The following is a 25,701-nucleotide window of genomic DNA, read 5'->3' as shown; positions in this document are numbered from 1 at the left end:
CCGATCACTGATTCCTCTCCCCCGCAGAAAAAGCGACAGCTTCTCTCAGAAGCTTCATTTTTTCTGGCTGTTGCGTCCCCCATGCGTCACTCTAAGCGTATGTTACGCTTAGAGTGACGTCATGTAAACAAACTCATGGCCGCCATCTTGTGGCCAAAAAGTAAAACTACAACTAACAGTGAAAAAAATAAAACTCAACACACATTTACATTATAAAAGTGCTGTTTACATCCCACCCTCCCAAAAATACCCAAATAAAATGTTTGTTATAAAAAAAAAAAGAAAAACCATTACAATAAAAAAAAAACATGTAAATATTTACCTAAGGGTCTAAACTTTTTAAATATCAATGTAAAGATTAAAAATTTCTATATTTTTTTTATTTGAAACTTGTAAATGGTGATGGATGCAAAACGGAAAAAATGCACCTTTATTTCCAAATAAAATATTGTCGCCATACATTGTGATAGGGACATAATTTTAACGGTGTAATAACCGGGACATATGGGCAAATACAATACGTGAGTTTTAATTATGAAGGCATGTATTATTTTAAAACTATAATGGCTGAAAACTGAGAAATGTTTTTTTTCCTGTTTTTTTCTTATTCTTCCTGTTAAAATGCATTTACAGTAAAGTGGCTCTTAGCAAAATGTACCACCCAAAGAAAGCCTAATTGGTGGCGGAAAAAACAAGATATAGATCAGTTCATTGTGATAAGTAGTGATAAAGTTATTGGCTAATGAATGGGAGGTGAAAATTGCTCGGATGCGTAAAGTGAAAACGACTGAAGGCTGAAGCGGTTAAGTAGCGCTGTTCATTTCCTTGCAATGTATTAACCAGTTCGGCCTATCTGGACGAGCTTTCTCGTCCAGATAGGCACTGCATCTTCCCCTGCATGGTGCGCGCGATCGGGCGCGCGCCCGCGCGCGTACCCGCCGCCCCCCGCTAGCCCTCCGATCAGTGAATGGGAATATAATTCCCATTCACCGATCTAACCTCCCCGCAGAAATACCGACGCTTTCTCTCCAGAGAGCGCGGTATTTCTGCCCCCAGGAAACAACTCCTCTGATCTTTAGTTCCTCTATGCGAAATCGTTCGCATCTAGGAATTTTTTCACTGTGGCCATCTTGTGGCCAAATAGTAAACTGCACCCACATACATTTTTAATTAAAGAAAACTATTATTTTACATGTAAAACAAACAGTTTCCCTCCCACACCAAAAATTACCCACATACATTTTTTATTAAAAAAAAAATAAAAAAAAATACAATAAAAAAAAACAAAAACAACATAAATAGTTACCCAAGGGTCTGAACTTTTTAAATATGCACGTCAAGAGAGTATGTTATTATATTATTTAAAATTATAAGCTTATAAATAGTGATGGACGCAAATTGAAAAAGTGCACCTTTATTTCTAAATGAAATATCGGCACCATAAATTGTGATAGGGACATCGTTTAAACGGTGTAATAACCGGGACAGATGGGCATATAAAATACATGAGTTTTAATTACGGTAGCGTATATTAATTTCAAACTATAATGGCCTAAAACTGAGAAATAATGAATTTTTTTCATTTCTTTCTTAATCTTCCTGTTAAAATGGATTTAGAAAAAAATAATTCTTAGCAAAATGTAGCACCCAAAGAAAGCCTAATTAGTGGCGGAAAAAACAAGATCTAGATCAATTCATTGTGATAAGTAGCAATAAAGTTATAGGCGAATGAATGGGAGGTGAACGTTGCTCGGATGCATGAGATTTTCGGACTGCGGCGCTGAACCGGTTAACAATGAATTCTGGACGAGAGCAATTTTCACATAGCAGCAGCCAATCAGCTGTTGATCCCAGAAGAATACACATCGCTGCATGCAAGTGTCTAGAGGAGCCTGACTCCCCTTCCTAGGGCTGGTGCACACCAGAGCGGTTCTGGAGCGTTTCTAAAATCGCTAGCTGTTTGAAAACTGCTTGGGTAATGTATTTCAATGGGCTGGTGCACACCAGAGCAGTTCGTTTCATCCAGAAACGCAAACTCGGGGGCTGCAGCATTTTTTAGATTTGAGGAGTTTCTGCATCAATGTTAAAGTATAGGAAAGTGGAAAACCGCTCTGAAAAACACTAGATCAGAGCAGTTTTCCCGGTGTTTTTGTTACAGAAGCTGTTCAGTAACAGCTTTACTGTAACAATATATGAAATCTGCTACACAAAAACACTGCAAAAATGCTAGGCATGTTTAGTAAACCTCTCTAAACATTCCTAGAATTGCTGTGAAATCTGCTTCAAAAACCTCTAGAGTTTTGCGGATCTGCTAGGTTTTTAATGTGCACTGGCCCCTATACAGGAATTTCTGCACAGCAGATTTTTACCTTCGAGCAAACATTGCCTTGATAAAGTGGTCCTATGTGGCTCCGAAACGTTGTCCCTCTGCTTCTACATGGAACCAATAAAGATTTACTTTGGATGTGCCAGCTCTTTCTCCCAGTGTGATGTCGGGACCTAGGTCCTGACATCACACTGTGGGAGGGGTTTCACCACCATATCAGCCATACAGATGTCCCTGATGATGTTCGAGAAAAGGTAAAGATTTCTCATGGGCAAAGGGGTATAGGTTACTGATTGGGATGAAGTTCAAATCTTGGTCACAAGTTCTTCTTTAATTTATAGCTAGCTACAAACTTCCACATTTGACCGTAATCACAAATCGCACTTCCCCATAGCATTCGGAGGAATTAAGTTAGGTTTAGGACGTCGAAAAATATGAACCGTCTACTGAAGTCGACTGTTCATCCAAAAATAAATACACTGAAAGCATACGCCAAAAAATTCACAGTATTGTGTGCAATTTTCCGTACGATGACTCGCTGTAAAGTTGCTGATGTGGCTGAAATGCCAGCAGGACCGACTGATAAATACAATCGACCTCCCTGATTTATTTACAAACGTTTCAAGTAAGCTGCTAATAGACGTTTCTAAAGGGCGCGGCGATATTTTACCAGCAGAAGCATCTATCCTACTGATAGGATTCAGGGGAATTGAGGGGGGGGGGGGGGGGGAATATGAGCATAAAATCTAATGATGTCAATCGAGCCGACACGAACGAGACTGCGCCAAGGCACAACTGCCGAGCCTGACCGCGGCAGCGCAGTTTAGAGATGCAAATGAAACCATTATGTTCAATAATTATATGAAAATATGAAGGGTTCAGCATGTTTCCCAGCCCCGGTGGCGGTTAATGGGATGTGCGCTTATGTAAATAACCGCCATTAAAGCTAATGCCCAAAAAAGGAAAAAAAAAAACCCTTAATAAATTCATAGTAAAGCTACTGATTTAGGAGGCTTTTAAATGCCAGCAGCGCTCAGTTATTAGACAGTAGTGCATTATTACGTTTAAACCTCATTACCGCGGCGAGTCGGAGAAACTCCATCAATTATCCCGCGATAATGAAAATGAGAATGCTTCGAGGTGGGGGGTGGGCCCGACGCAAGAAAATTTAAAAAAATACGGCTTTCTGGCAGTTTTTCTTTCAGAGAGGCCCAAAGTGGGGGGTCTACGGGCGAAGGCCTGTGGAGTGCATCGCTCTCGTACAGAGCAGGGTCTCGTGCCAGTACCTCGGGGGGAACGTCAGCTAACAGACGCGGGATGGCTGCGCTGATGGTGGAACCGTCATACATCCGCTATCACTTATGAAAAATAAAACGCGGCTGCCTTAATGGCGGAGGAGGAAATTTACCCCCATTTGTTTCCCCTGGAAAGAAAAATGGCAGCACAGCTCTGGAAGTGCGAAGGGTAAATGACTGAGACACTTAGGGAAGGATGTAAGCGAAGTAGTGTATTATGCAGAATGATGGGACCCTAAAACAAGAGGGATATGGAGGCTGCCATTTTTATTCCCTTTTAAGCAATACCAGTTGCCTGGCAGCCCTGCTGAGGCATGCAGCAGATCAGGTGTTTCTGACATTACTGTGAGATCTGACAAGATTAGCCACATGCTTGTTTCTGGTGTTAAACACTACTGCAGCCAAATTGATGAGCAAGGCTGCCAGGCAATGAAAATGGTTAATCCAGCGCAGGAGATTTGGGCGCAGCCGGCGCCATCACAGGCCGTAATAGGAATTACAGCTATAGCAGCGCACAGGGAGTAACTTCGGTGCTGTCAGAAGACAGAGCTGAAGTTATTTTAAAACACAATAATTAGGCCTCCAGCAATTGCTGGAAGCCAAATTACATAAGTCTCCCACTATCCATGGCGGCCTGGAGGGAGATTATTTTTTAACACGCCCAGGAACTCGTGCAGCAGCAGGATCAGCCATATACCGGCTGTATCCTGTGCCTAAGTCTCCTGCGCAGATACCTCTCGTACGCCCAGGCAACTGGCATTGTTTAAAAGGAAATAAATATGGCAGCCTCCATATACTTCTCGCTTCAGGTTCCCTTTAGGCTTCTTGCACACCAAGACGTTGTGTTAGGTGCCACGTTAAGGTCGCATAACGTGCACCTAACACAACGTATGGTGCTGCAAAAGCCGACGGTAGAGTGAGCCGCGTTCGGCGGCTCGATTCCTATAATGTCTCCCAGAGTGGCGCTGATTGGCCAGCGGGACCACGTGATGCGGAGCGAGACACTCCGCATCACGTGGTCCCGCCGGCCAATCAGCTGCCGCCAGTGCAGTGAATATTAAGTAGCCATGTGCGCGGCTACTGTAGCTGGCTCTCCCCGACTCCTCTCCGCCCCCCACTGCGCATGTGCAAACAGTCTAACGCGGCTATAGCCGCTCCAACGCCGTAGCATGCTGCACTTTGCACCGAACGTGCAGCATTACATGTAACGCAACGTGGGCTGTGTGAACAGCCCACTTGTGTTACATTGCTGTGCGTTGGGGGAGCGTTACAGGCGCACTAACGTGCGCCTGTAACGTCTTGGTGTGTAAGCAGCATTAAAGTGGTCTGAAACTCAGCATTTGCCATTTGTCCTAAAATATTCTTTACAGCTTTAAACCTACTATAACAAAAAAACAAAAACAAAAAATAAAAATAAAGTTGCAGAACAGCATTAAATCTGTTAAACCCATCACTTTGTTTTTCAATGGAAAGCTCCTTCAGCTTATGATCCGCATCCGAAAAGGTGATAACATTGTATTTTCTTTACACTTCTCTGTTGCTACAATTAGTTACAGCCAGCCACATGCTGAAACTGAACTGTACTGAGCTGGCAAATGAGAAATTCTCATTAGATAGCTGCTGTATTTATATATTAACATCCATGAGGAAAATGCAATGGCAGCTTTCAGAGCAGATAAACTGTACTTGTAATTTGTAAACAATCACTTGTTCACAAAAGCAAATATGGTATAACTGAACGGGTAATAAAAAACAGGAAACCATTTTCATTGAATCTTATGTCAGAGTTTTATACCACTCTAAGGACTTGATTCACTAAGAAAAATAGCATACCTTATCAGAGTTAACACACCTTATCAGAGTTAACACACCTTATCAGAGTAGCATAGCTACTACAAACTTATGCCTGCTAATTAGCAATGACGAGAGCTCCACTCGTCCTGCCCTGAGCCCCTGCGGGTCCAATCACTTTAAAGGACATTATCCCCGCACTTCGATTGGCCCAATAGGCTGCCTGTCACTTGACAGGAAACTTGACAGAAACCCTATTGTGCCAAAGTGTGGGGATAACGTCCCTTACAGTGATAGGACCCGCAGGGGCTCAGGGCAGGACAAGTGGAGCTCTCGCCATTGCCAATTAGCAGGCATAAGTTCATAGAGCTCGCTATGCTACTCTGATAAGGCATGCTAACTCTGCAAAGCTATAGGTCTACTGATGCTGCAACATGTAACCCTAGGCGGACACTTTGATTTAAAGGGGCTGATGATGTGCCCGATTTTACCTGCTATCTGTGCCACATAGTCCAACACTGGAAAGGATAGCTTAAATGTCAGCTAATCCATGGCTTCCGGATATTTAGAACTTAGAAACCTGTGAAGAGACGTGGTCTTTGCAGACCACCATTAAGACTACAGTATTATGTCCTATTACTCAGCAGTGATTATTACTTGTGGTGAGAAGACACTACATTGGTAATACACTATTAGATGCTGAAATGTGATGTGAAATTTGAATATGCTGTCGCTTGCCACCTCCCCTTTCTGTTCCATATCCAATCAAGCCCTCTTTCAAGTCCAGCCTCCAAGCCTTGGTTTAAGCTGCCCAAGGCCCAGGCCCTTTATGGAAATCTGGTCCTGCATGCATACGGATAGAGTGTACCCATCATCCTCCGTGACTGCAGGTTGTAAAGGGAACACCCTACTTGTGCCCGTCTGTGGCTGCTGAAGAGTTAAAGAGGCACTGCCGTTCCTCCCTGCTTTGGCTTCAGCTGACCAAGGCCTGGGCCCTTTCCAGTCTGGCCCAGCAAGCATACAGAGAACAGATAAAGCGTACCCATCACCCTCCCTGACTGCAGGTTGTAAAGGGAACACCCTACTTGTGCCAGTCTACAGCTGTTGAAGAGTTAAAGAGACACTACAGTGACATATAGTAGAATGCAGTAAATTATCCAGGATGCCCACTTTTTAATTTTCCTGGTTTCAGCAACAGAAACGCTACCTTATCCACCCTCCCAGTGATGCTTAACCTAGGACAGGGGTTCACAAACTGGGTGCCTCAAGCACCCCCAGGGGTCCCTTAGCATTCATCCCCATCCTTTGTGCACTGACATCGGGTAATGCAATCGCACATTGATACACAGTGACCAGTTTAAGGGGGGGGGGATGCTGCCTAATGGGAGTCACTGACTAATTTAAGGGGGAATGTGGTCTAATAAGCATCACTAGCTACTTGAAAGGAGGGAAATGGTGCCTAATGTGCATTACCTGACCTAGGCTGTCTAGCTATGCGGAATTCTCCCCCAGAGCATTCTGGGAGACCAGGCAATACTTTCACTGGCTTTAGAACTCGGAGAAACAAAACATTCCGCAAAGCTGCAACGGACAGGGCAGTAATATTTCTGAGTGTGTAAATCAGGGTGAGGAAATATTTTAAAATGCGTAAACACCGATTAAATCTATAAAGGATTATGGTATAAAAATAAGCCATTTTATTCATTACCGTATTCTCACCACAGTTCCCCTTTAAAGAGAAACTCCAATCTAGAATTGAACTTTATCCCAATCAGTAGCTGATACCCCCTTTTACATGAGAAATAGAATGCTTTTCACAAACAGACCATCAGGGGGCGCTGTGTGACTGATTTTGTGCTGAAACCCCTCCCACAAGAAGCTCTGAGTACCGCGGTACTCTGGGCAAACTGCCACAATGTAACAATGTTCACAGACAGGAATCAGCTGTTTACAGCTGTCTCTAACAGCCAAAACAGCTAGGAGCAGCTACATAACCTGCCCACAGTAAAAATGTCACCATGTAATAAATGTCAGAATGTAAATCGGGGAGAGGAAAGATTTTACAATGAGCAAACCCTGACTAAATCATGTATACATAATTATGGTAAAAAATGAAGAAACTTTTTTACTACATTATTTTCACTGGAGTTCCTCTTTAAACTCTCTTTACAAGACGTCAGCGGCTGCAGATTATGCTGTGAGCGTTCGGGAGAACCTGATTAAACACGAGGCAATCCGGAGCTATTGTGTGGCCCGCTATGCTTATGGAAATAGCTTTGTTTTCAGCGGGAGGAGATGGAAACGCGTTGACAAATGTAGATTGCGGAGAGCAGAAGCCTGGCGTACACAGCTGGATGGCCGTTTCCAGCCGCAGCAGCCACTGGCCCATGCTGATAAGTGGTGCTATTGAATGGAAACGCATGCAGACTTATTCCTGTCCATAAATTAGTGTAATTATATCTGCGAGTGGAGCAGACACGGGGAGGAGAGACGGGGGAGGGGGGTGGGACACAAATGAAGATAAAAAGGATATCTTCCCTCTCAGTGGCGATGAGCTTGTTCTGGTCCTCCAAATGCCGGATCTTCTTCTCGAAGGACTCGTGCTCTGACTTCAGCCGTTCCTCCGTCACCTCCTTCTCCTCGCTCACCCTGGAAAACACAGAGGAAGGGGATAAATACTACAGCAACTACTATACCTTCAACTCACAACCCAATTCATAGGCACCATCGCCTATCGAAAAACACTCTCCAAGGCCGGTTTGCCTGCCACCACCTGCAGTTAGCAAACCATTGCAGAAAAACTCACCAAGCGCATCAAGGTTTAAAGGGCAAAAAAACGAAGGGGGGGGGGGGGGGGGGGGTTATATATACTAAACCTGGTGCAGCCAGGATCCAGGAGCATCTTGTAGATGTTCTTCCCCAAATATTGTGTCGTCCTGTGCCCCCCTCTGTCTCAAGTGTGGCCCCTTCTGTACCCAGTGTGGTCTCCTCCTTCCCTCTTTTTTGCCTTCTGTGTCCCCTGTGTGGCCTTCTGCTCTGACACCCCATCTATATAGGAGAAGCAGCAGCGTTTCTCACCTGATCAATGGCTCCAGCAAAGAACACAGACCATTCATCTTCTGCGCAGCTCCCCTAGTGACGGCTTCTGCTGATGATGCGATCAGCAGACGCAGTCACTAGGGCAAGCCGCGCAGAAGACAAGAGGTCTGTGTTCCCCGCTGGAGCCATCGATTAGGTGAGATACGCTGCCGCTTCTACATACATACGGGGGCAGAGCAGGCTACACAGTGGGGCAGGAGACAGTGCAGGGATTCCCCCCGACGTCGCAGTGGGTTGGCGGTTTGTATCTGTGGGCGTTCGTAAGTCGGGATTCCCTGCATTCGCCATATAAGATGCAGGGATTTTTTCTCCCCATTTTTTGTTGAGAGAAAGTGCGTCTTATACGGAGGTAAATACAGTACATTTTCAGTTTCATTGGTTGTTTAGCCATTTACAAAACAGGCTGGGGCGGGGAAAGGAAGGTAACTCTACTGGTAACTGGTAATTAAAAATTACCAAGGTGTGAAAAATCCACTTTTGAACTAAAATTAAAAAAAAAAAAAATAATAATTAGTTCAGAGAGAGAAGCGAGAGGGATATGGAGGCTGCCATTTTTATTTCCTGTTAAACAATACCCGTTGCCTGGCAGTCCTGCTGATCTTTCATGCATCAGTGTTTGTATCACACCTGAAACAAGCATGCGGCAGATGCAGATAGACATCATTCAAACATCTGATCTGCATGCTTGTTCAGGGTCTCTGCAGGGCCGGATTACCGACCAGACAACAGAAGCAGTCACTTGGGACCCCATTCCGAGTCAAAGGGGCCTCATCAGTACATACTCAGCCCTTGCCATCCTGTTAAAAGGACAATGCCCGCTGCAGATTGTCTTCAGAGCCGGGCTCTCCTCCTGGGTCCCCCTCCTGCTACTGTGCGCTCTGCTGCTGCCCGCTCCACCCTCCGTTCCCACAGAGAACCACAGCTGCAGCAGGCAGGAATGATAGCAGTAGATGACAAAAGCCCACTAACCTACCCGTGATCCAAGCAATAGAGGTCCCGTCATCCAAAATCCATCTGTCTCCTCTACAGTGCCGCCGCTCGCCCTGAACTTCCTGATTCTCAGATCAGACAGGAAGTAGGAAGTAGTAATAGTAACAGAACGGCGGCAATTTTTTTACAGCCGGGGGGCATGAAAAAGTAGCTGGGTGGGGCGAGGTGAGAGAATACAGGGCCAGCACTTCTCTGCACAACTCTGCTTACAGCACAGGAGGAAGTAAGCCAATGACAGCCGGGTGCTCTGAAAAAACTAGCTGGGTGGAGCACCTGGCTAAAAGAGCCTGGGGAGAACACTGCTCCTCTTCCAATACTTTTATAGCCATCAGTCCAAAGAGAAAGCAAACCGGGCACCAATAGTTTGCAATTCACCAATTTATTTCATCCCATCCATAGACAAACACAAGCAACAAGTAGCTGGTCTGACAGCCGTTTCGCAAGCAAGGCTGCTTGCTTCCTCAGAGACCTGGTCTCTAAGGAAGCAAGCAGCCTTGCTTGCGAAACGGCTGTCAGACCAGCTACTTGTTGCTTGTGTTTGTCTATGGATGGGATGAAATAAATTGGTGAATTGCAAACTATTGGTGCCCGGTTTCCTTTGTCTTTGGACTGTTGGATATCGCTGTATGCTGGAGGCACATATAGGATTCATCAATAACCCCCTCCAAGTGTCTGCCGGTCATTGCATTTGGTGCAGATTTTTTCCTTTCTACTCCTTTGAATGCGACTTTTATAGCCATAGACCCCGGAACAAATATGCAGATCAGATGTTTCTGACTGAAGTCAGACAGAATTAGCTGTCTGGTCGGTGATTTAGACACTACTGCAGCAAGGATCAGCAGGATGCCAGGCAACTAGTATTTTTTTACTGGGAAATAAATATGGCAGACTCCATTTCCCTCAGTATACATTTTCAGCAATTAAGTTTTTTTTTGGGTAACGTACATGTCTCGCCTCACAAACACTGCGGCAAAAAGTATGGCGCCCAATGCGGAAGGGTAATACAAATGCTAAACCCTTTAACCAAGCAATGATTTCTTTATGGAGTTGGCATGTCGGTTAATAGCGCATTTTACTGCTAACTAAATATTAAGCAGAGAGTTAATAGAGTGGGAGATAGCGCGGCCTCGCACAACTATTACGCTTTAGAAGCTCAGCCTAAACTCTCCGATCTAAATGAGATCATTTCGGCTGCGCGTCTCTCTGTATCCGACCTGGGAGCGCCATAACTCAAAGAGCGTATTAAGCCGAGCGATCCATCACGCAGGCTTCCCCTCGCCACCTGTTTCAGCAAAGCGTGCGGCGCAAGATCAATTATGTGCTAAATATGGGCACAGGAGCAACCTGTCTTACCCGCTGACAGGCCAGTATTAGCACTAATGTGTTATTTGACATCTCTGCCCAAATCTAGGTCATCTTCATGCTGCCGGGGTCTAGACACAATCTCCTCTGGATGCTGTGAGCTGCAGCATCAATGAGGGAAAAGTCTACCCAAAAACACAAACTTTCAGGCCAATAAACACTTTCTTTCCTTCTTTTGTCCAGTTTAGGAAGAGGAGATAAACTACTAGTTTCTAGGAACTCCCTGAGCCTCTGTTAGTGGAAACACTACATTGAAGTGATACAATCAGCCAATCAAAAGTAGATGTGTGTTATGCAGCCCGAGGTACGTAAAACAACATTTGAAAGTAAGCGAACCAGTTGTATTTGACTGCAAAGGATTTGCAACCAAGTATTTAGGCTGCTTTAACTGTGAGACGTTACAGGCGCACGTTAGTGCAGCCTGTGACGCACCCCACCGCACAGCAATGAAAAATCAATGGGCTGTTCACAGTGCCCACGTTGCGTTACAGTGTAACGCTGTACGTCAGTTGAAAGTGCTGCATGCTGTACGTTATAAGTGGCTAAGCCGCGTTAGACTGTTTGCACATGCTCAGTAGTGTTGGAGGAGGAGGTCTTCCCCCTCCTCTTCGGCCAGGCACATGGCTAATTAATATTCACTGCACGGTGTGACATGCAGTGTTTACTTCCTGGAGCGCCGCTCTGTGCGGCGATTGGCTGGCGGGACCACGTGATGCCGCATGCGTCCAAGAGTACGCATCACAGGACGCGTGAAGAGGCGCTTAATGCGGCTCAATGTACCGTCCAGCTTCAACCCCACTATGCGTTGCGTTAGGGGCACGTTATGCGACCTTAACGTGGCAACGCAACGTCTTAGTGGGAAAGAAGCCTAAAAAGTGAAACTTTGATTTATGATTGTTATTCTGTACTGAAAGTACTTTTCCACCTACTTTTTGGTACATTTTTAATTGCAAAGTGCTGAAAAAAATTATTCTAAATAAAAAGATGAAAAATTATCACCTAGGAGAAAAAAAACACTAATTGCATATGGGCCCCTGTGTGTAAAAAGTGTTTACTTTTCATGCACAGAGCAGTAAAAGTTTGTACTGTTCTGCTTATCTCTGCTGAATCGGCAAATCACCAGATGTATGGGTACCTTTTATCTTTATCAGTGATCATGGGCAGATTCTGCCAGGAAAAACATCTATCTCTGATGAAATCTGATTAGAGAGAGATCTGTCGGCTGTCCATACACCGCAAGACGATAAGGGGTTGATTTCAGCACCACGTTCTATACAGCAGATAGTGGAGCAGCAGGATTCTGGAGAGGGATGGGCACACCGCACCGGGTGACAAAGGAGAGGTAATGTATAAATGCACATACAGGGGGACACATTTATACATTAGGGGGAGCAGTGCCGGGGGTTTGTAGCACTCCCAATCTCGTCTGCCATTACCATCATGAACCAGATCGACCACAACAATCTGACATCTTGCAGGATGTCCGATTGATGCATGCGAACAATTTCGACCCAAAATGGTTCGCATCATCGATTGGGCATACTCTTGACAGCACCGATTTTCATCCGATTCAAAAATAAATATCGTATCAGATGGTCGATCGGCCGCCAAGTCAAGAGACATATGGCCACCTTAAAGCGGACCTGAACTCAGAACTTCTACCTTTGCTTTAAAAGATAAGCAACAGCATAATAACCTTTAAATTAAAAAAAAAACATTGTTACAGCTGACAGTACAAATACTGCAATAAATCTGCAGTGTGTCTACTTCTTGCTTTCATGGAATCAGGCATACCGTTAACCTCCTGTGCTTTCAAATGAGCTTATCCGCAGACGACACAGGGGAGAGACCAAATTACACTTGTATGGCAATCCAAAGAAAGATTTATTGTACTACAATAAATGTATTTAAAGGACTACTGAAGGGGTAAAAACAGAGTTGAACTTACCAGGGGGGCTTCTCATGGTCCCCCACAGACATCCTGTGCCCGCGCAGCCACTCACCGATGCTCCGGGCCCCGCCTCCGGTTCAATCCTGGAATTTCAGACTTTAGAGTTGGAAAATCACTGCGCCTGTATGGCCGTATCCTCGCTCTCGGTGAGGTCACCAGGAGCGTACTGCGCAAGCGCAGACTGTACTAGGCCTGAGCAATACACTCCTGGTGACATGAGCGGGAGCGAGGGTGCTGCTGCGCAGGCGCAGTGGTTTTCAGACTTTAAAGTTGGAAATTCCAGAAGTGAATGGGAGGAGGGGCCGGAGCATCGGTGAGTGGCTGCACGGAGCAAAGGACATCTGTGGGGGACCATGAGAACCCCTGGGTAAGTTCAACTCATTCTCTCCCTACCTCCCTACAGTATTCCTTTAATTCAAAAATCATGACATGCAGAAAGTTTATACGTCATCAATGGCATCACTGGCATAAAAAAAAAAAACAAAGTGCACATACCAGGCTCAGGTGAATGATAACGGTGCCGTGCCCTGGATAGCCTTATAGGCTTTTCAGTGCCCTGCACCCACTGCAGAAGACTATATCAGAAAACTCCATCAAAATGAAATCTCACTAGGGCACACACTTCCCTCCCACCATATGCACACCAGCATAAAGCCACTTTGGCAGTTAACAAATGGTAATAGTTACAGGACAAAGCGGAAAAAAAGGAAAGTACCAGATTTAACTCCCAGCAAATAGTTTCATAAGAAAGCACAATACAAAGTTTAGGATCAGTTCCCAGATGTACACAGATGTTTAAAAACAAAACTATTATAAAAATAAAAAAAAATAAAAAAAAGTTATATTTAAAAAATACATACATATGTTACTGTCACTTAAGATCGGTAGTAAAATCTGACAGGTTTTGGACTAGGTCCATTTCCTGATAAGGGATTCTCAAAAGCACTTACTGAACAGCAGTTGCTCAGTCCAACTGCCAGAATAGCATGCAAATTAGAAGGACTGACATCTCTGTATAGATTCTTTCCAGGGAGTGCTTTTGTAGAGAATCTCCCATGGAGGAGATGAACTATTCTAAAACCTGTTAGAATTTTACTTCCTATTACCTAGACCTAGAGAAAGCGAAATAGGGAAGGAAAAAAAAAAAAAGCACCACCAGGTAAGGAATTTTTTCTTTTTTTTTTACATTTCCCAGATGTATCCTTTAGGCTTCTTGCACACAGGGACGTTACAGGCGCACGTTAGTGCAGCCTGTAACGCTCCCCCAACGCACAGCAATGTAACACAAGTGGGCTGTTTACAGTGCCCACGTTGCGTTACATTGTAACGCAGCAAAGTGCTGCATGCAGTACGTTATAGGCGGCTAAGCCGCGTTACACTGTTTGCACATGCTCAGTCATGTTGGGGAGGAGGGGAGAGCGGCCGGGCACATGGCTAATTAATATTCACTGCACTCAGTGACGTGCAGTGTTTACTTCCTGGAGCGGCCGCTCTGTGCGGCAATCGGCCGGGCGGGGCCACGTGATGCCGCATGCGTCCAAGAGTACGTATCACGGCATCACGGACGCCAGAGTGAGCTGCACAACGCGGCTCACTCTGACGTCCACACCAGAGAGCACCGGGCGTTGCGTTAGGGGCACGTTATGTGCCCTATAACGTCCCCTAAACGCAACGTCCTGGTGTGTAACTAGCCTTAAGGCAAACCTGAACTCTTGCACAGCACACAATGAAAAGTCTACTCCACATATAGTTGCTGAAGAATTCACTGCTCTGTGTGTGTACACACACACACACACACACACACACACACACACACACACACACGAAATCTTTCAGGAATCAACGTTGTGATGCATTTGCACCCCATGTGGTAACCGGCATTATAGCATGCGAAGCGTGTGCATAACGGCACACACGCACCCCACGTGCTACATGCAAGAAATCACTTGTGGCCACGAGTGCAGGAATATAGCTCGAATGGCAGATAGGTGATCCATAATGGGGGGGGGGGTTGCGGCTTGAGAACATAAAACATTGGGGGGGGAACGCATACAGGAGTTTCTGTGGTATTAGGTAGAGAACAAAAATGGTGCACAGGACATGCCAGGATAATCACAACTCAAGTGCTCAAGGCCCAAAAACAAGTGTTCAGTAGGTGTAGATAGATGAAAATGGCTGGGGGGCACATCCAGTAAATAAAGGCTTCTTTATTGAAAAGCATTTAAAAAGTAATCACACAGCATCAGCGCAGACTGCAGGGAGAGAGGTGGTACAAGCATGCACAAGATAGACAGCCGTTTCGCACCCTCATCAGGACCTGATGAAGCACAATATCGACAGCCGTTTTGTACCCTTCATCAGGACCTGATGAAGCGCCCCATTTGAGGGTGCGAAACGGCTGTCGATCTTGTGCATGCTTGTTACACCTCTCTCCCTGCAGTCTGCGCTGATGCTATGTGATTACTTTTTTAATGCTTTTCAATAAAGAAGCCTTTTTTTTTTACTGGATGTTCCCGGCCATCTTCGTCTATCTACATATACAGGGGTTTCTGTCATGGTCGTGATTATCACATGCAATTACTGCCGTACACCCTGTCGAGCACATCTGCCCGAGACATTCCAGCAAGACCTATTGACATGTGCGACCAATTTCAGCCCAGAATTGGTCGAATAGTCGACTGGGCATGCTCTTGGAAACACAAAGATGTCAGCACGATGTTCTTAAGATCAAGTTCCTTTATTATGGATGTATCCAAAAGTTGTCACATGTCACCAGCTGACATGTTTGGGACCAGTGGGTCCTTAATCATAGCTACTGTACGATTAAGGACCCACTGGTCCGAAACATGTCAGCTGGTGACGTGTGACAACTTTTGGATACATCCATAATAGAGGAACTTGATCTTAAGAACATCGTGCGGACATCTTTTCGTTTCCATTTACTATTGGGTTGGCTGTCCTGGTCCTGTCTTGGAGTTGAGTGAGCGGTTCTCCCTAGCTTTCCTTTTTGGGCATGCTCTTGCTGGCACAGATTTTCATATTATATGATTATTATTTTAGTATTTATATAGCGCCGACATCTTCCACAGCGCTGTACAGAGTATATATTGTCCTGTCACTAACTGTCCCTCAGAGGAGCTCACAATCTAGTCCCTACCATAGTCATATGTGTAGTGTATGTGTTGTAGTCTAGGGCCAATTTTAGGGGGAAGCCAATTAACTTATCTGTATTATCTGTATTTTTTGGGATGTGGGGGGAAACCAGTGTGCCCGGAGGAAACCCACGCAGACACGGGGAGAACATACAAACTCCTTGCAGATGTTGACCTGGCTAGGATTCGAACCAGGGACCTATCGCTGCAAGGCGAGAGCGCTAACCACTATGCCACCGTGCTGCCAATGTTCAATTGGCCACCAAGTCTACAGATGTATGGCCACCTTTAGCATCTCATTCCCCCCCCCCCTAAATTAGAAGTCTTGCCTTTTGGACAAACTGCAGCAGTAACATCTGCCTCAGAAAGCAATGTTACACCTGGTGAATTAGTTCACGCTGAGTGAACGAATCCTCCAATTCTGAAATTCCACGTAAATTCCCTCCAGGAGGGAAAGACTTACCGTGCCAGCTCCTTGATTAGATTCGCAATCCGCCTCTTATCCTCTGGACACAAATCCTTCAAAGAGGCACTTTTGCCCCCGGCGGCTTCTGCCTGACCCTCCTGCAGAGAGAGAGAGCAAGATAAACACTTACCGATAATGCCCCTTTACATACACATTGGTCACATACAATGTAACTGGGGAAAACAACCATTTTCAAAGCCTACTCCTAACCAACTGAAAAATTGGCAAGACCAGTTGTCTCAAGCTAGGCATGCTATATTTTCCCAAATTTATTAAAGCAACTTCTATATGCGCTAAAGTAAACAGTCAATGAGAACTACAATAAATGATAACAGAAACCAGTGACAAGGAACATTTAAAGCGGGAGAGTCACCATAAAAATCAAATTTCAACAGCAACTGGTCTGAGTGTATTAACCTCCTTGCCGGTCTAATTCTCCCCAGCAAGGAGGCAGCGCAGCACTTTTTTTTTTATTTATTTTTTTTCAAATCATGTAGCGAGCCAAGGGCTCACTACATGATAGCCGCTGACCGGCGGCATCCCCCCACCCACTCCGATCGCCTTCGGCGATCAGAGTAAGCAGGAAATCCCGTTCAGAACGGCGACCGGGCGGGATGACGTCACAGGGAATCCCGATCCGCCCCTCAGCGCTGCCTGGCACTAATTGGCCAGGCTGCGCAGGGGTCTGGGGCGGGGGGGGGGGGGGGGGGGCGACGAGCGGCGGCAATCGAATGTTACAAGCAGCTAGCAAAGTGCTAGCTGCTTGTAACAAAAATAAATTATGCAAATCGGCCCAGCGGGGCCTGAGAAATCCTCCTGCGCAGGTTACCCCGAGCTGAGCTCGGGATAACCGGCAAGGAGGTGAAGTGATAAAGATGCTAATCCTGCATTCAAAACTTTCAGAACTTTTACTGCTGTTATGATTTGGAGTTATCACATACTTAAGGAGCACTGGCCCTTTAGTAGTCGTGCCAAATAATTGCATGCTGGGGGTTATTTTTATCTATAATATATTCCTCCTCTTCCATTTCCCTGCCAGCTGTTTATCTGAAACCTGATCCCCTGCTCACTTGTGTTTACAAGCAAGGCTGAGGTGACTCAGCGATTGGAGAGAGAAAAGAAAAAAAAAAACTAAAGGGCAGAAATGACATCAGCATTTATCCTAAACTGTGGGCAAAAGACACGGTTCCCACCAGGAACAGAATTCTCGTCATTTACTATATAACATTCACTGAAATCAAAACGTGGACAGTGCAATACATGTGTTATGTAAGTAGATCAAGGATTTATCTACTTATATACGTGCGTTTTTTCCCTGGCATAGTATGGCTGATCCTACTGCTTTAACATGGCCGGCACTCCAGCAGGCTAGAAGTGGTATATAAATTCAGGAGCAATGAGTCGCATGACAAGTGACAAATTACTTTGCAAAACGTAATATCTTGCTGATGTGAGGGTATAGTCACGGCAAGCTTATATGTCACAAGGCAGATGGTAAAAGTCAAGTTATACCAATGATAGACGTGTTATAGGTTCCCAAACGAGAGGGTGGACTCTTATCGGTTGGTGACTGACAAGCAAAGGATCGAGCACAAGACCGCAAGGTCACCAGAGCACTATCCAACATGGAGAAGAAGCGATTGCAATGGCCAGAATGGGTAAGCACCTATATGAACTTTTAAAGAAAACCTGTAACTAAAAAAAAAAAAAAAAAAGTTCCCCTGGGGGGTACTCACATTGGGTGGGGGAAGCCTCCGGATCCTATCGAGGCGTCCTCCTGTGTCCCACAGCGGTCTCGCTGTACCCCTCCAAATATCGTGATGTAAATATTTACCTTCCCGGCTCCAGCGCAGGCGCAGTATCGGCTCTCCGTTCGGAGATAGACGGAAATAGCCGATCGCTGTCGGTCCGCTCTACTGCACAAGTGCAAGTCTCCTGCGCCTGCGTAGTAGAGCGGACCCGACAGAGATCGGCTATTTCCGCCTATCTCCATGCGGAGAGCCGCAACAGCGCCACCTGCTGGAGCCAGGAAAGGTAAATAAATCAGCGCTTATCAGGGGAGAATTTTGGGACGCTTGGGGGGAGCCAGCGCTGGACTGCCTGCAGCTACAGGAGAGGGGGAAGCCTCATTGGGACCCTAAGGCTTCCCCCTCCCGAGGCGAGTAACCCCCAGGGGATTTTTTTTTTGTTACAGTCTCTCTTTAAGGAACAAGCAAATCTTTACACACCTGGACAGAATTGCATTCATGTGTGACACAGATATCCTGACAGCACACAGGTACTGAATAGATGAAACTAGAACAAAAGACATAATGATCTCAACCTGTTCAAATACTTTGAAATGTGACTAGCGCAATAGTGACTAGCGCAATAGTGATGGCATGAACTGTTCACTTGGCGGCATGCATCCTTGATCGACTACAGCAATCGGATTCCTATGCAGAAAAGTGTCTCAACCAAATCAGATGGACTGGAATGGTGCAAGACTAACCTCGACTGGGAAGAATGGCCTGATTGGGTACGTAGATCCAGATAGAGCTGTTGATTCCAGTGAGTGAAAGTCTACCAGTGGTTGCTGGTTCTATTCAACGATGGACTAATCAGCTGGACCAGCAGGAAGCAGCCAAGTGGAGCACATTCTTCAGCTGAAGCCGACTATATAGCAGCAGCGCAAGAAAGTCAAGCACTGATTTGGCTAAAGGGGCCCATGCACCTAACGATTTTCCCGCCGATCTACAGCAGATTCGATCACCGTGATCGAAACTGCTGTGAAATCGTTGCGCAGGCGCTGACTGAACGATCGATTTCCGTCTAAAATCGATCCTTCCAGTCGATCCATCCGTGCGTAAGATTTCCCTCGATCGCCGGCGGGTCGGGAGTGCATTGATAGCGGCGTTCGAATGTCCGACGACCGACGCTAGCAGCAATACATTACCTGCTCTGTCAGCACTTGTCCCCACTGTCCCTTCTCCGCTGGGTTCCGGCAGGTTTCACTTCTTCCTGTCCGGACAGGAAGTTTAAACAGTAGAGCAACCTCTATTATTTAAACTTCCCCGGACAGGAAGTACAGTGAAGCTGGAGCTGAGCACGGAGAAGAAGACAGACCGGGGGACTCACAACGGCCGGATTAGGTAATGTATGTGGGCGGGCGGCGACGGCAGCTCCACAGAAGGTGAATTGATTTCAGCATGAAACCGATCACAATCGGTTTGCAGTAAAGGCAGCCATACGATCCCTCTCTGATCAGATTCAATCAGAGAGGGATCTATCTGTTGGTCGATCTGATGGCAAATAGACCAGTGTATGGCTACTTTAAGACAACTATTGTAAGACTAGGATGAAGACAGATGCTACACCAATGTTTGAAGATAACCAAGGATGCCTTGCTCTCGCACAGACAAAACAAGTCAATCCAAAAACCAAGCATATAGATGTGAAGCATCATTTCCTAAAGCGGGATTGTCCCCATAAAACCAAATTTCAACAGCAACTGGTCTGAGTGTATTTAGTGATTAAGATGCTAATCCTGCATTCAAAACTTTACTACGGTTATGATTTGGGAGTTATCACATACAAAGAGCACTGGCCCTTTAGTAGTCAGTGCCAAACAGTTGCATGCTGGGGGTTCTTTTTATCTATAATATATTCCTCCTCTTCCATTCATTTCCCTGCTTAGCTGCTTATCTGACACACAATCCCCTACTCACTTGTGTTTACAAACAAGGCTGAGGTGACTCAGCGATTGGAGGAGAAAAGAAAAAAAGTAAAGGGCAGAAATGACATCAGGATTTAGCCTATAACTGTGGGCAAAAGACATGGTTCCTACCAGGAACAGAATTCTTCTCTTCATTTACTGTATAAAATTCACTGAAATAAAAACATGGACAGCACAATACATTTGTTATGTAAGTAGATCAAGCATTTATCTACTTATATATGTGTTTTTTTCCCTGGCATAGTGTGGCTAATTCTACTGCTTTAAGAGACTTACAAGAACAAGGGAAAGTTGAATTGCAGTAGTGTCCAACTGAAGACATGATAGCTGAAGTTCTTACAAAGTCTCTACTGGTGAAAACATGTGAAACTGATAAAGAAAGTTGGGCTGTCAGTTTAAAGGGAACCGAAACAAGGGATTTGTTTTAAACAATAACCTAAACAGAGGTTTCCTTTTAAACAATACCAGTTGCCTGGCTTTCTGCTGATCTCTTTGGCTGCAGTAGTGGCTGAATCACACACCTGAAACAAGCATGCAGCTAATCCAGTCTGACTTCAGTCAGAGCACCTGATCTGCATGCTTGTTCAGGGGCTGTGGCTAAAAGTATTAGAGACACAAAATCAGCAGGAGAGCCAGGCAACTGGTATTATTTTAAAAGGAAAAATCCACATCCTTCTCAGTTTAGGTTCCCTTTAAGGTGAATCTGTTTGGAAGGGTTGTTAGCATTATCAACAGTATTACTTTAACTGCAGTATAGTAAAGCATCCACAAGATGTCACTGTCTGTAACGTGCTGGGGTGATTGGTATTGTGATTTCCTGTATTCATCGTTTTTCTCTGTGCTTTGTAAGCTGCATTTCCTGATAATGGTGTATGATTAATCTCTGCACATTTTCTTCAGTAAAGGGTTCACACTTGTTATATTAGGTGCCTATCTGCATGTACAGACCACCTTACTCCATTGTTAAAGTGGACCAGAACTCTTGCACAAGACAGAAAAACAAACAGAGAAATGTACCCTGTATGTATTTAGAGAGAGTTTAGCCTGTGTAATTACCCCTCATCTGTGACTTAAGCAGAAGGTGTAATGTGTTCCCTCAGCTGTGTCACCTGACTGCATGGGCAATATGTCTGCATCCACGAAAGCAGGAAGTAGACACTGCAGATTTATTGCAGGATGTGTATCATGTATTAAAAAAAAAAAAATTATTTAACCCTCTGGGCGATACAATTGCATCGCCCAAGAGGGGGCGCAGCACTTTTTTTAAAATTTTTAAATTTTTTTAAATCATGTAGCGAGCCCAGGGCTTGCTACATGATAGCCGCTGCGCAGCGGCATCCCCCCACCCACTCAGATTGCCTTCGGTGATCAGAGTAAGCAGACAATCCCAATCAGAACGGGATTTCCTGCTGGGCTTCCCCGGTCGCCATGGCGACAGGACGGGATGACGTCACCGACGTCAGAGGGAGTCCCGGTCCACCTCAGCGCTGCCTGGCACTGATTGGCCAGGCTGCGCAGGAATCGGGGGGGGGGGGGGGAGGGCGGATCGTCACAGCGGCGGATTGGCTGCGAGCAGCGGCGATCGGAAGTTACACGCAGCTAGCAAAGTGCTAGCTGCGTGTAACAAAAAAAAAAAAATTATGCAAATCGGCACACCTGGGCCTGAGAACTCCTCCTGCGCGATATACCCCGAGCTCAGCTCGGGATTATCGCCCAGGAGGTTAAAGTGTTATGCTGTTGGTTATTTTTATTATTTTTTTTAGAGGAAGTTCTGAGTTCAGATCCACTTTAATCATGCTTGGAAAAATACAGCAAAACAACAAAAGAACACTAGAAACATGAACGTTATTGGTGACCTTTTTATGACGCATACAGAAGATGTTAACCCAACTGTCACAAACACTGCAACCTCTCATTGTTCTATGCATTGACACAATTATATAGGTAACAAATGAAGCATTATAAAGGTGCGTACACACATGCGACTATAGTCATCTGAAACGATCGTTCCCCGATCATTTCAAATGACGATCGTTCACAAAAAAAACAGCCAACGACCATGAAGTCTAACGACGGACGAGCTAGATCGTTAAAAACGAACGATCTATCTTGGCGGATTTTTTCCAACGACGATCGTTTGCAAAGGTAGTACATCGTTGGAAACGGTCGTTCGTACTAGGCTTGACATGCGCATTTCGCTATTTCTCCATGGAACTTTTCATTTTTACGCGCAAGTGCAATAGTTGCCTTACGTGATGTAACGTTCGTTCTAACGATCAGATCGTTACACACCTTTAAAAACTAAATTTACTTAGGTCGTTCTTTCCTCAATTAAAAGTTTGTTCGTCGTTCACAACGAACCATCGTTGTCGCATGTGTGTACGTAGCATAAGACTCCCAAGGCCTTCCTGGAGGATGGAGGAGATAAGAAGACTAAAGAAGTAAAGAAGTCATCCTTTAGCAGCTTTCTAACAGATCCAGCAACCAGTGGCCTAATGTGATTCCAGCTGGAGGACTTTCTCCCTATAAATATTATTGAAGGAGTCAGTTCATTATCGATAGTGGAGCTCTCCTTATATTCAGTGTACAGCAGGTACAAAAGGGCACAGCCTATAAACATCCTGTGTGCTCTGCAACGCAGCCCACAAATAACAGCAGCCAGACATAACAGCGGCCGCGGCCCGCTACTATAATGTGTGGGGGATATTATTTGTGGGGTTCTTTTTAAACCAGGAAAGATATACAGTATTTGCGGGCAGTTTCCATTCGTAGGCTCTGTACACAGAAGACAGGTAGAGCCGCACTATAGATAATTTACAGAGTAGTTCAATACAAACGTCGTTTCCAGCTTGTACATAATCAGAGCAGAGATTGCAGTGTCTGTCGGAGCGATGTTTCTGAAGATTATTACAGCATGTACACCTTTATTAATGACTGTTTACCAAATATCACCCCCCCCCCCCCCCCTGCGGTGGATATGATCATCTCAAAACCTTCATGACATGTACATACATATTTTATAAGATTGTCCAGTTTAACTTGAATAATCTCGTTTGAGATAAGTGTGCTGCTTTTGACCTCAGAGGCCAGAACTCGTTGTGCTGTAATTTCTTGGAATGCTTTGATCTCTCTCGACTAGCAGAAAATATAGAAACTGAAAGCAGAAGTCCACTGTTATTGTCTCACACTGCCCCCTAGTGACAATTGGGTATAAATACATATAGCTGTACTAATGAGAAGCAAGGAAATGCAACAAGTAAGAAAAAAAATGCTCTAAAATAAATCCTGGAGCACATGCAAGCCTTAATAAATTGGCTGCTAAAGGGTTAAAGCACTGTGTATATACACACACACACAAATGTTCTTTACAAAGTATAAATACTCAGGTTTTATCATATAGCAATTTTTTTAACCTCCCTAGCGTTCTGGACGCGCTAGGCTCGTCCAGAGGCCACCGCTCAGGCCCTGCTGGGCCGATTTGAATAATTTTTTTTTTTTAAACACGCAGCTAGCACTTTGCTAGCTGCACGTTTCTCCAATCGCCGCCAACCCGCCGTAACCCACCGCGTAATAGGGCCCCCCCTCCCCAGACCCCGTGCGCTGCCTGGCCAATCAGTTCCAGGCAGCGCTGAGGGGTGGATCGGGACTACCTATGATGTCACGACATCGATGACGTCATTCCGTTCGTCGCCATGGCGACGGGGAAAGCCCTCAAGGAAATCCCATTCAGAACGGGATTTCCTGACGGGCATAGGCGCCGGTGGCGATCGGAAAGGTGGGTGGGAATCAGAAGGGAGGGGGGTATCATGTAGCTAGCGCTAGGCTAGCTACATGATTTTTAAAAAAAAAATAGGTATAAAAAAAACATGCACAGCAGTGCGGCTGGGGGGGGCACTAGACTACCAGGGAATACCAAGGGGTGGAGATAGCCCAGTGATTTCAGACCATGTAATTTTACCTCTGGAAGGACCTCCACAAGTAAAAGTGAAAGTTGCATGTGCTGAAATCACTTGGCACTTCCTTCCTTGCAAGGCAGAAGCCATAGCATAGTGGTGAAGAATCTGCTTTTAAACAGAAGGTTGTGAGTTCAACTACAGAGAAGTATTAATTTAGTTGCCTGATTATTAAAGAACAAGTGACACCCATGCTAACTTAGAAATAAAAAAACCTACATAAGTAGATAAATACTACTTCTATTTACATAACAGATGTATTGTACTATCCACGTTATGATTCCTGTGAACTTTAAAAAGGAAAAGCAGAGAATCTATTCTAGACAGTTTCCATCTTTGATAACTTTGACCTCCTGACATTTCCTCCTCCACTCTTTTTTCTCATTGGGTATCAGAGTCCTCAGACACTCCCACTGAGGACTATACTAGGAAGTGCACTGTGTCAATTAGGTCATTAAAAGGAGGGGGAAATAAAGGAAAGAGGAGGAATATATTAGATTAAAAAAACAAAACAAAAACCAGCATGCAACTGCCTGGCAATGGCAATTAAAGGGCCAGTGCTCCTAAGGTATATGATAACTCCAAACCATAACAGCAGAAAAAGTTTGGCAAGTTTTGAATGCAGGATTAGCATCTTTATCACTTAATACACTCAGACCAGTTGCTGCTGAAATTTGATTTTTGTGGTGACAATCCCACTTTAACTTCTCATGTTTTAGCAGTTATTACGCAGCATAGCACAACGCCCAGTGCTATAGTGCCCCTTTAAAGATCAATTTACTCAAACTTAAACTGTGCAGGGACAAAGGTAACCAAAATACTCAAGTGTTCTTTTAACTTTTTTTATGTTGCGCTTTAAATATTTACACAGTTTTCTTTATTAACATATTAAAAAGAAAAAAAGTTAGGGCCTATTCCTGCTACAAGCACTGCATTTTTTAGATGCCATTTGTGATTCCCAAGGCCACATTCTCTCCCAACCCTTTTTGTCTTGGATTTTGTTACATATTCATGTTACTTTTGTCACTAATTACCAATTCTGTACTTTGTACCAACTCTGTATTTCGTACATTGGTGTACATCATCGTCTGTATTATTTTGTCCCCCATATTTGTTTCTTATGGTACTTTGTACAGTGGCACGAAATAGGTTGGTGCTTTACAAATCAATCTTACTAATATTATAAATGTGAAAGTTTGGATGATTGTTCATCACGCAACAATGGCTTTACGGATTTGAGTGAAATTTGGCACACACATAGTACATTACCTGGAATAACATATATAGGAAATGTTTTATCCCCATAACCAAAAAGTGGGCAGAGACAAATACACATTTCACTGGGAAAATGTAAACTGCAGCCATTTTTACACTGTTAATGGCAAAGGTTCTCAAACTTTGCCCAGATGGTCACTGGGTGACTGAGATCAATATTATGGGAAGTGGGTGGAGGCTATAATAGCCAATCAAAATTCACCTGTTGATTTTCAAGGGGAATATTTAAATTGCTTCCATTTTTGCTCTATTAATAGCAGATGCCTCAAACCTGCTACAGTTGGTCATTGGGTGACTGGGGTTCAAATCCCGGAGAGATGCAGAGC

The 25,701-nt window shown here is 44.8% G+C and overlaps 1 protein-coding gene across 4 annotated transcripts in view; it reads right to left on the bottom strand.

Annotated features, from left to right (window-relative positions):
• Window positions 1-25,701, bottom strand: part of KIAA1328 (KIAA1328 ortholog) — a 343,620-nt gene that overhangs the window by 304,471 nt on the left and 13,448 nt on the right. For all 4 annotated transcript variants that reach the window (XM_068251844.1, XM_068251829.1, XM_068251853.1 and 1 more), the window contains 2 exons: window positions 16,430-16,530; window positions 7,946-8,061 (listed from right to left, as the gene is read on the bottom strand). In XM_068251844.1, the coding sequence (XP_068107945.1) occupies window positions 7,946-8,061; window positions 16,430-16,530 (217 nt within the window). The remainder of the gene's footprint in view (window positions 1-7,945; window positions 8,062-16,429; window positions 16,531-25,701) is intronic.

This window comes from Hyperolius riggenbachi, chromosome 1 (assembly GCF_040937935.1).
Source record: "Hyperolius riggenbachi isolate aHypRig1 chromosome 1, aHypRig1.pri, whole genome shotgun sequence".
In the NCBI taxonomy this organism is placed as follows: domain Eukaryota; kingdom Metazoa; phylum Chordata; class Amphibia; order Anura; family Hyperoliidae; genus Hyperolius; species Hyperolius riggenbachi.
The sequence above is the reverse complement of the archived record's forward strand: the minus strand, read 5'-3'. Positions and strand labels throughout refer to the sequence as shown.